This window comes from Lutra lutra, chromosome 11 (genome assembly GCF_902655055.1).
Source record: "Lutra lutra chromosome 11, mLutLut1.2, whole genome shotgun sequence".
NCBI classification, from domain to species: domain Eukaryota; kingdom Metazoa; phylum Chordata; class Mammalia; order Carnivora; family Mustelidae; genus Lutra; species Lutra lutra.
This window is the reverse complement of record NC_062288.1, coordinates 64,317,994-64,333,382: the sequence shown is the minus strand read 5'-3', so window position 1 is coordinate 64,333,382 and position 15,389 is coordinate 64,317,994. Positions and strand designations below refer to the sequence as shown.

At 36.7% G+C, this 15,389-nt stretch overlaps 2 protein-coding genes and 1 pseudogene across 3 annotated transcripts in view; 2 read left to right on the top strand and 1 right to left on the bottom strand.

Annotated features, from left to right (window-relative positions):
* BBS9 (Bardet-Biedl syndrome 9) overlaps positions 1 to 15,389 on the bottom strand; it is a 458,887-nt gene that overhangs the window by 403,462 nt on the left and 40,036 nt on the right. The window lies entirely within an intron of this gene.
* Positions 10,323 to 10,708, top strand: LOC125080656 (40S ribosomal protein S26-like; annotated as a pseudogene).
* On the top strand, positions 11,039 to 11,323 carry LOC125080657 (gamma-aminobutyric acid receptor-associated protein-like 2). The gene has a single exon (XM_047694611.1). It carries the CDS (start codon positions 11,039 to 11,041, stop codon positions 11,321 to 11,323), a length of 285 nt encoding a protein of 94 aa, XP_047550567.1.

The following is a 15,389-nucleotide window of genomic DNA, read 5'->3' as shown; positions in this document are numbered from 1 at the left end:
GGATGACCATCCTCCAGAACTACTTCCAGAAAAACACAGATGAAGTCCTGGAAAACCTTTCAGTCTTTGTCTGCAATATCCCACCCCTTGAATTTTCAGAAATTCAAGAAAATTTTCTCATTAATGGTTAGGGGGGAAAGAAAGAGTCTGTTCCATGGATTGGCATTTCAGATGCCTTCATGAAATATGAAGATTTAGCAAAGTTCAAGTTTATATTCTTATGAAAAGCCACAAAATTATTGCCATACATTATATAGCAGGTCCCTTTACTTTTGGGAGAATACCAAATCTAGCTTCTTGGTACCAACTCAGAGCTTATCTAAAGACTTTATCTTTTTACCCCATATGCTTAGAAATTTAATGGGTGGAGCACCTGGTTGGCTCAGTCAGTGGAGCATGTAATTCTTGATCTTGGGATCATGAGTTTGAGCCCCATTGGGCATAAAGATTACTTAGTTTAAAAAAAATAATAATAACCCTTAAAAAAAGAAATTTAATGGGTAAAAATTGTATGTTTTCCCATGCTTTTTAGCTCAAGCAACATATATATCAATACTGGCATTTTCTTTCTTGGGTATGTTAAAAAAATTTAAGAAAGAAAGAGATTAACTTTTTTTCCCTAAAGCTTTCTCGAAGATCAGGTACTTCTTCTATGAAAAAGTAATGGTTATTTATAACCTGTGTGAAACAGAAGCCAACCTTAAAATAGTCCTTTCTGGATAAGGTCAGTACAAAGAATACTAGTATAATTGTTTGAGCTGCTTTTAGTTTCTCTTAATCAAAATTACTAGATGATGGAATTCAAAAACTAGTTACCTGTTATTACTTGGTGTACTGATAAGCATTTACAAGTAAAAACTTTTTGTCATGCAAATTTTTAAAAAGGATATCTTCTTTTAGCACTAGTGCAATATCGATGACAATTTAAGTAAATCCGGTAAGCAGGAAGTGGCAATTATCCCATAAAAATTCAAGAGCCTGCCACACTGTGAAGTTTCCAGTAAAATCTGGGATGTGTTAAAATATGCCCTCTAAAAAAGATGTTGCTTCACCTTGCACTGCCTTCCAAAAAGAAAAAAGCATAAAACTTGGAGACTGGGGGCACCTGGGTAGCTCAGTGGGTTAAGCCTCTGCCTTTGGCTCAGGTCAGGATCCCAGGGTTCTGGGATTGAGTCCCGCATCGGGCTCTCTGCTTGGCAGGGAGCCTGCTTCCTCCTCTCTCTCTCTCTCTCTCTCTGCCTGCTTGTGATCTCTCTCTGTCAAATAAATAAATAAAATCTAAAAAAAAAAAAAAAAAAGGTTAATGTGCCAACAGAGTGATTTCTCGCTATATTAAGAGGAAAATGGGTGGCTGTTGCACAATAGGAACAGATAAACTATGTCTAAAATCCAAGGGATTCACTGGTCAGCTTCTTAGTATTATTCCTATGCCCAATAACAAACTAAATGAAAACCTATGTTAACCCAATAAATATAGGATGCATAAGGACTCAGATCTTTGAGGTATGAAGGCAAAGAAGCCTGGCTGGCCAATGTGCTGAAAAAATATAAGAAAAATGTAAAATAGGCAGTGGAGAAAGGAAGTTATGATTATCAACTTCAGTCTGTTGACACGCTACAAAAATGGAGAATGTCAGAGCCAAGCACATTTTACATTAATTATCTCTTCACCATCCCACCCCCTTTCCCACTAGGTTAAATGATAAGCACTAGTGATGACTACTTTGCAATTCTGGTTTCAGATGGGAAAATGACAAAAATATCACCCTGCAACATAAGGTGACTAATGAGACTTTGTATCTCCCCTGCTTGGATGAAGAGGAAGGGCCCCTCTCCATGGCTCCTGCTCTTAATAAACCCTTAAAATAATACAATTACTTCCTTCTGTGGTAACCCTAGAAGTGGTAAAAGCTGATCTACTCCAGATAATATCTGGATGCTTCATTATTTATTTCCTTAACTCTCCCTACACCTTTCAATGATCCCTTCACTAAAATCTCTTCGTTTAAATCATCTGAGATAAGCTTTATTTCCTACTGAGATACTAATACAAAAGTATATGTGGAAATTAGAAATTGTGCTCCAATTTAGTAAAAATAAATAAGGATGATTTGTTTTGTTTTTTTAATTTTTTTAAAATAATCTCTATGCCCAACATGGGGCTCAAACTCACAGCCCTGAGATTAAGTTGCACACTCTACTGACTGAACCAGCCAGATGCTTCAGGATCATTAACTTATAATCTTTGTCACATAAAACCTACAGAGCGGCATTTCTTGTGGCATGGTGTGCTGATCTTCTGTGGTTTCTGTATAAGAATTATCTGGGGTTGGCCATCAAATGATGAATGGATAGATAAAATGTGGTACATATCCATACAGTAGAATTAAAAAAAAAAAAAAAAAAAAGAATTAGCTAGGATACTTTAAAATGCAGATTCCTAGGCTTCATCCCAAACTTTTCAAATCAGAATTCCCAGAAATGAGGCCCTAGGCAAAACACTTTCAGTACATCTTCCCAGAAAATACTTTGCACAGTAAAATTTAAGAACCATTGTTCAAAAGCAGTCATTCTCAAAGTATAGTTCCCCACACCAGCAGTATAAGCATCATGCAGAAACTTGTTAGAAATGTAAATTCTTGGGCCTCATCCCAGTCCTACTGAGTCAGAAACTCTGAGAGTGGGGCCTAGCATTCCTGTGTTTCAATAAGCCCTCCAGGTGATTCTGGTGGACACTGAAGTTTGAGAACAACTATTCTAGAGTTTTGTCTTTTCTCTGCACAGCAAATGTGTGATTTCTGCTAACTACCATCTGTTTCCAAATTCTATGTGATCCAAATAGGACTAACTCAATCCCCACAACCTACCAAATAGCTAAGAACTTAACCAAGACCTTACCTAACATCCTCTGACCTTAGTGATGGGCTCATTCCAATTATAAAATGAGTAAGTCCTGGAGACAAAAGATACAGTTTAGAAAATACAGTTGTAATAGCAAAGTATGGTGACAGATAGGGGCTACACTTGTGGTGAGCACTGCATAATTATAGAGTTGTTGAATCACTATGTTGCACACCTGAAACTAAGGTAACATTGTATATCACCTTCAATTTTTTAAGTAAAAAATCAAACAAATTAATAAAAAATAAACTGGTCAAAAAATGATCTTACAGTAGATCACAGACTAACATAGTATTCATCTCCTTTCCCTAGAGAAACCATATTAGAATGATAGTAATCCTTGCATCTGCCAAAATTAAGAATACCCCCATTCTCTGAGCAAAACCAACCCTATTGATAGCAATGAAAATGAAACTGTAAGAACTAAGAGACAAAGTCCTGTCAAATGTTTACACTCCCTTTATAGTCCCCATTAATTATCATGCCAAGTACTCAGATATTACTTGCCCTGCTGCCAACCATGTGCCTGAGGTGGGATTACTCAACCGTCTGAACATTCACTGGGTCCCAGAAGTGAAACCACTCACTCAACTGTGGGGGCAGACAACCAAGCTTTTTGCCTATGACTTACAGCCAAGCTTCTGTAATCATGACCTGGCAAGCATTCTGACCCCCTTTATTATTATTTCACTCAGGGCAGAAATTAAGAGCCTGTAGAGACAGCCACTCACATTTTCTTTACCTGACTAGTGACTCTGAGGCACTATATCAAAAGAGTTAGTATGATTTTCTATTTCAAGATTGCTAATTAAAGACTATTATGTTCTCTTCTCCTCTAAAAAAACCACCCCAAACAAAAAGGAGTAAAATAAACAGAAATAAACTCCTTCAAAGAAATCAAAAGACCTGTGGTAAGTCTAACCACAATCTATGAAGATGGGAAGTGAACACAGAAAAGGTAAACAATACTAAAGGGCACAGCAAGGTCAAATCTAAATGCCTGAAGAATATATTTATTCACCTCATAAAATTCTAAAAAGGCTCAGGAAGTAAAAGCACCAAGTATCAGAGAAAGTGAGGTAAGATGGGATCTGAAGACAAGAGAGTTATCTAAACATCTATGTAAGTAACGGATACACAGATCTTCACAGAAAACAGAAAGCATAATCTCAGGAGAAGCTGAACAAAACAAGGGACTCCAGATTAGAGGGACACAGATATAAAACAGCATGGGAATGGAGAAGTAACTTAAAATACATGGTTGAAGAAAAAGTTTGTATCCTGGATAGTCAATCCTCAAATTCCCTTCCCCAACCATGGGACTAGGCTCGTGATCCCCAGAAAGAAATTAAAGAAACCTACAGAGAAAGAAGAACAACTCGAGAAAAGACTACCTACAGCTATAGATATCTGAGTCCCCAGGAAAACAGCTAGGTAGTCCCCTAACTGCCTTCAAGAGAAGCCCACCAATTGACAAGCCCTGGCCCCTGGCCCCAGGGACACATAACCACAATGAGATACCACCACACACCCACTAGGGTTGCTATCATCAAAGGGATGGGTAATAACAAGTATTGACAGGAATGTGGAGAACTTCATCCTTGGGTGGAACCCTAGTGAGTCACTGGCAGGATAAAAATAAGTTTACAACTTTGGGAAAATATTTGGTGGTTCCTCAAAAGGTTAAGCATAGAGTTAAAGTAAGACCCAGCTATTCCTAGATATACCTAGATAGACACCCAAGAGAAATGAAAACTTGTATATGAATGTTCATAATAGCAACATTCACAATGGCCATAAAGTAGAATATCTAAATATCCATCAAATATGGCTTCTTAGGGCGCCTGGGTGGCTCAGTGGGTTAAAGCTTCTCCCTTCGGCTCAGGTCATGATTCCAGGGTCCTGGGATCGAGCCCTGCATCGGGCTCTCTGCTCAGCAGGGAGCCTGCTTCCTTCCTCTCTTTCTGCCTCTCTGCCTACTGTGATCTCTGTCAAATAAATAAATTTAAAAAAAAAATAAAAATAAAAATATGGCTTCTTGTCCTTTTGGCTAAGATCAAGTGTTTAAATGTCCATCAACTGATGAATAGATAAATATAATGTGGTATATTCATACAAGAGAATACTATTCTACACTAAAAAGGAATGAAATATTGGCACATGCTACAGTACAAATAAACCTTGAAAACATTATACTAAAGGGCACTTGGGTGGCTCAGTTGGTTAAGTGTCTGCCTTGGGCTCAGGTCATGATCTCAGGGTCCTGGGCCCCATGGTCCCTTGCTCAGTAGGGAATCTGCTTTTCCCTCTCCTTCTGCTGCTCCCCCCTGCTCATGCTTTCACTTGCTCTCTCTCTAATAAATACAATCTTAAAAAAAAAATAGAAAGCATTATATTAAGTATAAGAAAGCCATCACAAAAGACTTCATATTATATGATTCCATTTATGTGAAATGTCCAAGGGTTTTCACAATTTCCTAAGCATTGGAAGCAATAAACATGTCTTTTGTTATGTTAATGAGGTGACTTCTGGCCCTCACCTAAGGATGGGGGCTGTTGCCAGGGGAACCAACCATATGATTAGAGCGTTGGAACTTTCAATCCTACCCCCCATCCCAACCTAGGGAGGGGAGAGGGGCAGGAGGTTGAACAGATAGCCAACAGATGCCTATGTAATGAAGCCTCCATAAAAACCTAAAAGGACAGGGTTTAGAGAGCTTCTGAGTTAGTAAACACATGAAAATTTGGGGAGAGTGGCACACCTAAACAGGACATGGAAGTTCCTTTACCCATACATTGCTCCATGCAGTTCTTCCGTCTGGCTACTCCAATGTCATATCCCTAACGAAAAAACAAAAACAAACAAACAAAAAACCAGCAATCTAGTAAGTTGTCTGAGTTCTGTGAACAGCTCTAACAAATTAATTGAACCTAAGGAGGAGGTCATGGGAACCTCTGATTTATAGCTGGTCCATCAGAAGTACACATAACAACCTAGGCTTGGGACTGGCGTCTGAAGTCTAAGGAGGGAGTCATGGGAAGTTCCAATCTGTAGCTGGTGGGTCAGAAGCACAGATAACAACATGGGCTTACAACTGGCATCTGAAATGGAGATATGGTTGGGTGCGGTGGCAGTGGAGAGTAATCTTGCAGAACTGACCCCTTAACCTGTGGGATTGGATGCTATCTCCAAATGGATAGTGTCAGAATTGAATTGAATTAGAGATACCAAGTGTCTGGAGAATTACTGGAGCAGCATCCTTGCTCCACACATTGAAAACTGAGTCTCAGAACCATTTTAATGTTAAGAAGCTTATTTTGGAGTGGTAAAAATGTTCTAAAATTGATGTGGTCATGGCTGCACAATTCCACAGATATAATAAAAATCATTAAACTGTGTGCTTTCAATAGGTGAATTGTGGAAGTGACCATCTCAATAAAAATGTTTTGAAAGAAAGATTACATATGTAGATAGCTGAGGACCACCTGTCCTCTTTCCTCTCCCTCTTCCCACTTGCCATATGTAGTCAATAAGCAGGTATTTATTACCCTTCATCCTCAAAACAAAAATGAGAGAGAGAAGGGTTTTCCTCTTAATTTCTTTTTCTTTTTTTAAAGATTTTACTCATTTATTTGACAGACAGAGATCACAAGTAGGCAGAGAGGCAGGCAGAGAAGGCGGGGGAAGCAGGCTCCCTGCTGAGCAGAGAGCCTGATGTGGGGCTCGATCCCAAGACCCTGAGATCATGACCTGAGCCGAAGGCAGAGGCTTTACCCCACTGAGCCACCCAGGTGCCCCCTTTTTTGGGGGAGGGTTCTTTTTAAAGAAATATTGGCCTGTCTGGGAAGAATTATAGTGATTAATACTGGTGCTAGTTCCCAGGAATGTATAGGCTTCCTCTCCTCATTCTGACATCTGGAGGTCCCTAGTTTAAATTTGCTCCCCAACCGCTCACGTTAAAGACAGGCTGGCTGATCAAAACCCCAAACCACTTTCACAGTACTTAATCTTTCTATTAACTAATCCTCAAAAAAAACAAAAACAAAAACAAAAACAAACAAACAAAAAAACCCCTGACAAAACACTTTAGGAAGGCCAGAAATAAGAAAAGCCCAAGAAAAACAAAAGAATGAAATAAAAATTACTCCAGAACAAAATGTGATAATTCAAAAAGTAAAAAATTGGGAAGAAAAAAAATCCCATACCTCCAGATAACAGGAAGAACCCCAGGAACCAGAGGGAATTAACAGATTCAACAGTACAACTGAAAGCCTAGAAAACTTGAGAAATTATAAGGCTATGTAAAGAAATACATGATTTTTTTTTAAAGAAATGTATGATTTTTTTAAAAAAGAATCTACTAGAAACATTTTCCTTTGAGTAGCACAGGACATTGTAATCATAAAGAAGGAAATATGATCCTGGTACATACTACATTGAAAATTATTTACATATCACAAGCAAAGTATGTATTAACTTTTAGAATCCTCTATAGAGAAGTCACAGAAGATTTAGCTACCACTACAGACCAGTATATAAATGTTATTAACCTTGACAAAGTAAGAATAAAGGTGGAGTTTACAGAAGTTGAGAAACTTAAGGTAGAGAGTAATAATGGTAAAGATAAAATGATGAATGTGCTCGTTTAACAAAATGTGGAATCGAGGGGTTAAAAGCTGATGAAAAAAGAAAGAGAAGTTTGAGTATCCTTTGTGTAGGTGCAGAGATGAGCAGCAATGGAAAGGAGATAGCGATATAACCAGAAGGATAATAGAAAGAATGTGTCATTAATCAAAACCCTTTGTCACTATGTCACATCAACAGAAAAAAATTAAATATGATGAATTCAAAAATAGTGGTGTAATTACATTATTTAGCGATAAAGAGTTAACCGTAAGGTGGGGGAAAGGCACAGGGTAGGGGGAAATGATGCCTTCATAAGTTTGTCTGTACTACTTGGCTTTTTATTTTTATCAAATGAACTACACACCGTTAAAAGTTATTTTGACTGCTTCTGTGATCTTGCAAGGTTTAAATAGTCTATTTTTAAGTATGTAATAATCTATCTTGCTAACACATTTCTAACCTCTCTCTCCTAAGCCTAGAAACTTTATCCCTGATTTTCTAACATCTCTACAGTGGGCTGGATATTAAGGGGTGTCATAAATTCCCCCACCTTCAAAGAAAACAGTACATAAATGTGCATGGTGTGTAATCATTTTTAAGTGGGAGAGAGAAGACAGGAAAATGAGTATGATGTAATATTTTAAAAGAGAGATTGCTGAAAAACCAAAAGGTAGCAGACTGATTTCTACACTTCAAGCTCACTTCAATAGCAGTGTGATAAATACAAAGAGCTCAACTATTCTATAATAAGCATTACATAAATCCTAAAACTCTACCATAACATATTAAGACTTTAAAAAAAAAACAGAAAAATATAGCTCTTGCCAGTTAATCTCAAAACTGGGGAAAATTTACAAGAAATATGGTTCTGACACGTTAGAAGTCCCTAATTTTAGTGTCCTCATTAAAGGAATAATCTATTAGGCACAACGCCTATTTACCCACATCATTTGCCAAGTTTACATTTATTCCAATATAATTAACACACACTGATTCCCCAACAGATAATCTATTCTACATATTGACATCAAAACAATATGGTTTTTAGGAAGTTGGGCAGAAGAAGCAAAGAAAGAGTAAGAGCTGAATGATGGAGCCAATTTCCCAAGTTTCAAAAGAATTTGTCACCATCTTTCAAAAATAAAAGAACCATTGATTGGGTTCCCAAATTATATTATGTGTTGATCAATTCAAGAATAGCCTAATACTGCTGAGAAAACCACAGAATAACAGGATTTTGAATAATCTTTCATTGAAAGGCAAAAGTTAAACATCATATTCCTTAAGAGAACTAGCAACAGTAGACATATTAATAGTGCTAGGCACTGTTTCTAATATAGTAGGGCCCACATTAAAACCACTGCTAAAGTCTAGAAATGGTCATAACAAATCTTTCAACCTTACAGCATAAAAGTCAGTTGATAATTTCTTTGTCTAACACCTAATAAAACTCATTCTTCCAAAATTGTGGAAAAGCTAAGCACAGTCCTCCCTTATTATAAAGTTTCCTGTTACAAAGTTGCATGGTTTACACATATGTTACACTTTATTATTTTTTTAAAAGCCCTCCTTATAACACCCTCTTTGTTGTAATACTCAACATAGTTTGCCTCCAGGCTAGATATATAATGAAAGCAAAATGAATTCAGACAGATTGTTGAGGGGAAAAAACTAGTTTCATTTTAGGAGTCTTTCTAAAATCTTTTTTCTTTCCTTGTAGCTTTTCATCATGTCAATGTTTTGTTCCCACTGAACATTTTCCTTTTCTTTTTACATATTTCCTTTGGTAAATGAAAGATGATAGATTGGTAAAACCATTTTGTACTACCTTCGAAACAAGAACTTTTAATATACAACCCCTGTCTTCCAAAACCTTGTACAAATTTCATCTTTAAGACAATGAACTAGGGTGCCTGGGTGGCTCAGTGGGTTAAGCCACTGCCTTCGGCTCAGGTCATGATCTCAGGGTCCTGGGATGGAGTCCCACATCGGGCTCTCTGCTCAGCAGGGAGCCTGCTTCCCTTCCTCTCTCTCTGCCTGCCTCTCTGCCTACTTGTGATCTCTCTCTCTCAAATAAATAAATAAAATCTTAAAAAAAAAAAAAAGACAATGAACTATATAGGACTTAATCAACCAGCTGCAAAAAGCCATATGAAATCTTAATTTTCCACTCACACATTTTATGTTCATAGTCCCCTAAAATCATGAATATAACTTTCCAAATTAGATTTAGGAATACTTTATTGTTTCCATATTAAAAAATACTGTCTTATTTTAGCAAAGATCTAGAAGTGCTTTCTTATTCATAAATTTCAATGTAAGGAAATTTGGTATAAAGACCCTGCTTATTTTTAACTTGGGCAGAAATACAGTTCAAGGGGTGCCTGGGTGGCTCAGCGGGTTAATCCTCTGCCTTCAGCTCAGGTCATGATTCCAGGGCCTCTCTGCTCAGCAGGGAGCCTGCTTCCCTTCCTGTCTCTCTGTCTGCCTCCCTGCCTACTTGTGATCTCTGTCTGTCAAATAAATAAAATCTTTAAAAAAAAAAAAAAAGAAATACAGTTCAAAATAATATAATATGGGGGCACCTCATTCTGATACACCAAGCTTAATCATTCCTGATATTCTAAATTAGCCAGAAATGACATAAATTGTGTACTATATGAAATACTAATGGAACAAATTTTGTATCTTTAGAAGTTGGAAGAGGTAAGTACATAAAATATCATTCTTCCATGTAAAGCATACCTACTAATATTAGAACTCTATTCTTGCTCTCTTGGGTCCCGCTGCCAAGATGACCAAGAAAAGAAGGAATAATGGTCGTGCCAAAAAGGGCCACGGTCACGTACAGACTATTCGCTGCACCAACTGCACCCATTGTGTGTCCAAGGACAAGGCCATTAAGAAGTTCGTCATTTGAAACATAGTGGAGGCCACCGCTGTCAGGGACATTTCCAAAGAGAGTGTCTTCGATGCCTATGTGCTTCCCAAGCTGTATGTGAAACTACTTTATGGAGTGAGTTGTGCCATTCACAGCAAGGCAATCAGGAATCACTCTCGTGAAGCACGGAAGGACCGAATACCCTCACCCCGATTTAGACCCACGGGTACTGCCCCATGACCTCCACCAAAGCCCATGTAAGTTAAGTCCTTAAGGACTGAAGAAAAGCTGTTCTCCAGGGGGAAAAAAAAGGCAATTATATTCCAAAAAAAAAAAGAAGAAGAACTCTATTCTTGATATTCTTGAGTATCTTAAAATTTTATAATAGTAAAAAATTTTTTAAAAAACTTCAGCAATATAATTCTTAAATCATCCTACATATGTATAACACTTTAATATTTACGGTCCACGTAAAGAGTTATATAAGAATGTTCACAGCAGTTTTATTCACATTTTTAAAAAATTAGAAACTACCCAAAAGTATATCAAAAAGATTGTTGTTGTGGTAGTGGGGGTGCACTGAGCTCCCCAGCTCCAAGAGGTGGCCACATCCCTTCCCCACCACTACCATGAAGTGGATGTTCAAGGAAGAACACTTGTTGGAATATAGATGTGTGCAATCTGTGAAGACCCAAGTGGAATATCCCAACCGGGTTCTAGTGATTGTGGGAAAAGTCTCAGGCTCTCAGACTGTTGACAATGACAAATGGAAGTATCTGGTTCCATCTGACATCACTGTGGCTCAGTTCATGGGGATCATCAGGAAAAGGAGCCAGTTTCCTTCTGAAAAGGCAATTTTCCTATTTGTGGGTAAAACAGTCTCACAGTCCAGTCTAACTAAGGGACTGCTTTAGAAGAAAAGATGGAGATGGATTCCTCTATGTGGCCTACAATGGAGAGAAAACTTTTGGCTTCTGAGGGCCAGTGCTGGGCTAGGTGCACCATTCCTGCTTGTGGATCTTGTAAACAGCCAGCCATTTTCAGTTACCAGATCTCTTCAAATAGACTATTAGTGTATTCACATCTACTATTATATAGACTATTAGTTTTCTAACTGGATTTATTTTAATATATTAGAAGGTTTTGTTTCCTTAGATTAGTAAATTAACATACAGAGTTTTGTTATGAGTTTTCCTTTTTGTGCACTGTCCTCAATGGCTGTACTCTCCAGGGAACTTGTTCCTCTGAAGACCATATTTAATGAAGATATTTCTATATTAAAGTGAGGTAGGCATGGTATTATAATGAAAGGGAGGGAGATGGTGCATTTCTTTTGGATTATGTTTGAAGTGTTAAAGAAGGCTAAGCATTTAAAGCACCCAAATTAAATCCTTAGCAATCAGAATACTTGCTTCACTGGATTTTGCCAACTGCCAATCACATTGGACTGAGCCAATCTGTTCCTCTTTCTGAATCTATTAAGGTAAATAATTAACAATAAAACTTCCTCTTATAAAGGCAAAAAAAAGATAATATACTTAAAGCTTACTGTGTATGTTATTGTGTGTGTGTGTATATATATAAAGGTACGTACATATACTGTATATATACAGTTTATATGTATGTATATATACATATATAATATATATATACATACATAGAAACACACACACACACTTATATGTGTGTGTGTGCAGATAGATAGATAGATATCCTCTACAGAGAATACTACTAACGTACTCTTAAAAGAATTTTAACCTGGTAGTAGTCAACAAAAATTCGTTTTTCATATTAAACATTAACATACAGCTCGACCGTGTGTTTTAGAATTTAAATCTGCAAACAAGAACTTCCATGTAGATTGGAAAAGGGTTACTGAATCAACTTAATTCAAGAAAGACTGGAGGATAGGGGAGGACTGTTCATTTCCCTTGGCAATATGTTTTCTAGATGAATATTTTAAACTGTTGGAACATTTTATGTCACAGTGTCATTTAAATAAAGTAGTTTTATGGTAATCATTTTCCTTCTCAACGGAGTAAAATATTTAATAGCTCAGTTATTCCACTGTTAAGAAAGGAACCATGATGAAACATATATATAGATCAAAAATGGCTGTCAAATCCTATCAAAACTACCATATTTAACCTTTCTCTCGTCAAACGCAGTCCTGACCACAGACATTTCCATAACACTTTTCCAGCCTTGGCATTCAGCCACCATGAAAGAAATTATTTTTTTTTTCAAACAACACCAAGAAACTTAAAATATTCTTTTTACCCTTTGCCCTCTTAGCCACAGTAGGCAAAGAGGCATTTAACCACCAAATTTCTACAGTATATACATATATAGAAGGAATCAAAATTCACCTTTTAGGAAAAGTAACAACTTTAAATGATCACGTAAAAAACGAATTTGCAGACTACAGGGAACCCTCTTTATAACCTTCCCCCAGGAACTAAAGGTTTTATACAATATAATATACAGGAAGACGCTGTTTGAAAGTAACATTGTTTTATGGGTCTTGGACCAGAGATTTTATAAATGAATACCATATATATGAGAAAACCCAGCACAGGATGAGAATCAATCCTATTATCCCCTTGATCTTCCGACTTCTCACTATGGATCCATAAAGGATCTTAAAAACAAATGAGGGAAGTTCTCCAATATTATAAAACACCTACACTTTAATGCCGAGGCAAGGAACAGGAGCCAGCACACCATAGGGATCCTTTTCTAACATTTTTCTCTAACATTTCAACCAAGTCTGTTAGAAAATAAAGGCCATATGGTTCACTGGTGAGACAAGGGTTATCAAAACATTATCTGTTGATTCCCTATAAGGAAAATAGCATTAATCTTTTATTAGCACTAATATCCCCACACAGAAAAGCAAGACTATGTCCTGGCTATTCATTCACCCCAGCTGAGCATATCAGTTCTCTCTCTGGATGACTATCAAAGAATTCAGACAGCTTTGGGAAGTACAGCCTCTCAACAACCACATGTGGCCACTAACACATTTCCTTGGCAGACAAGAAAAAAGCCTCAGTTTAGACAATTAGAAGTTACTTGAAGGCTGAGGATCTGATTATCTGAGGATCTCAAGATGAGGCAAAACATGACTTACTTGTTCTTTAGTTCACTGTTTTCTTTGGCGGGCTTTTTATTCCAAAGAATGCATGAATTTTTATTTATGTGACAATATAATCCCATACAAGCCTATAGAAGTCATTTTATGATTTAAAAAATATTTCACCATGCTCATATATATTATTAGTAAAATCTGTTCACCTTCTTTACTGACAATTATATTCCAAACATACTGAACCTTTTATATACAGCATTTTCTTTCCACGTCGGTCACAAATGTGGTACTACTGTGCTGTCAGACCTTTATAATCCATACCATGCCCATATTATGCCTGCATTCTAACTTTAAGCTTTCCTTGATAAAAATTCTACTTTTCTGAAGTTTCATTTGTTGAAAAAAAACAAAGTAAAATAAAAGAACTGGAAGAGTTCAAGGAAAATGAGTTCTCACAGACAGAAAGAAGAGAGATAATAGGGTTAATGAGAAGAAGAAATGTCTTTTATACTAAATATCAAAGAATTTAAATAATTTTTGAAAACTAAAACCTTTTTAACTTGTGAATATTATCACAAGTACTCAATAATTCTGAATATCACATTTTATGCAAAAAACATATTTAACAAAAGGATGAATAATGTATAGAAACAAAACTCTAAATCAATAAAAAAGCTCATTATTTCTACTGCTAAGCTTGACTTGTATAAATGCTGCTTTACTAGGTAAAGGTAAGTCCGGAGGCCCAAGTAATCACCTCCACCTTTACCATTATGGTAACTACTACAATCCATGCACTGCAGTACTCAGTCAACATGTGTTTGTTAAGGAAGAAAACAAAACTCAGAAGCTGGCTAGAAGGAGTGCACTAGGCTAACATTTGTTTCCAAAAAATAACCCTGAAAGCCTGATGTGTGTAACATCAGCTCTGTGCAACCACATGGCAATTTTGGTTCATTCACCAACAAATACTATGTGCCAAGGACTGTGTACGACATTAGATACATAGTGAACAGAAGACATGGTATCTGCCCTCACTAAGCGTACAGAAAGGCCTCCCTCTCCTTCAAAAAAAGAGATCACATAGAATAGCAAGAATATTAATTAAATAAAACAAGCACCAATGACAAGGTGATATATAACGCTGCAAAACTAAAAATGAAAACCAAACAAAACCCTAACAATATATACACGTATATGAAATACATTATAATAATTGAGAAACAATTTATTATCAAGTGAGATACGGTTGTAGTATCATCTACTAAGTCTCAAACGATCAGTGGATTATCCACACAATATGAACAAAATGTAAAAGGAAAAGATCTAAAATGACCCTCAGAGACTATTTCATGTAGGGAAATCTCAAATTTCATTGAACAAAAATCACTTACAACTGATAGTCCAAATATATAGACTGAAATGGGAACCTGAAAAGGCAAAGTAGCAAAAACAAGCAGAAGGCAGTGATGACCGTTAGAAGCACCATTGTACATGCTCCCCATCCGTCCAGAGTACTGATGCAGGGTATGCCCCATCCACCTGCAGACACTGTTACCAGACATACTGAGCTGTGACTGGATACAGCCCGCAAGAAGGTTTTCCCAGAATATAAAATAGACACAGGTTTAAAATCACTGTTTGGATTTTTTTACCATTTTAAAGGTAAAAAGGAGTATAAGAATTGACAGGTAAAATATATCCATCACCAAATATTTAGGAATATCATATAACATGCTGTTTTTTAAATTTATAGATAAACCCAAGTAATATGGGTTTTTTTTTTCTGTTTGCTAGTAAATCCATATGTTTTCAACTGATGCAAACTGAAGACAATTTTTAACAAATTCTTCAACTGACTTCAAAATATATTCATATTAAGTAAAAGC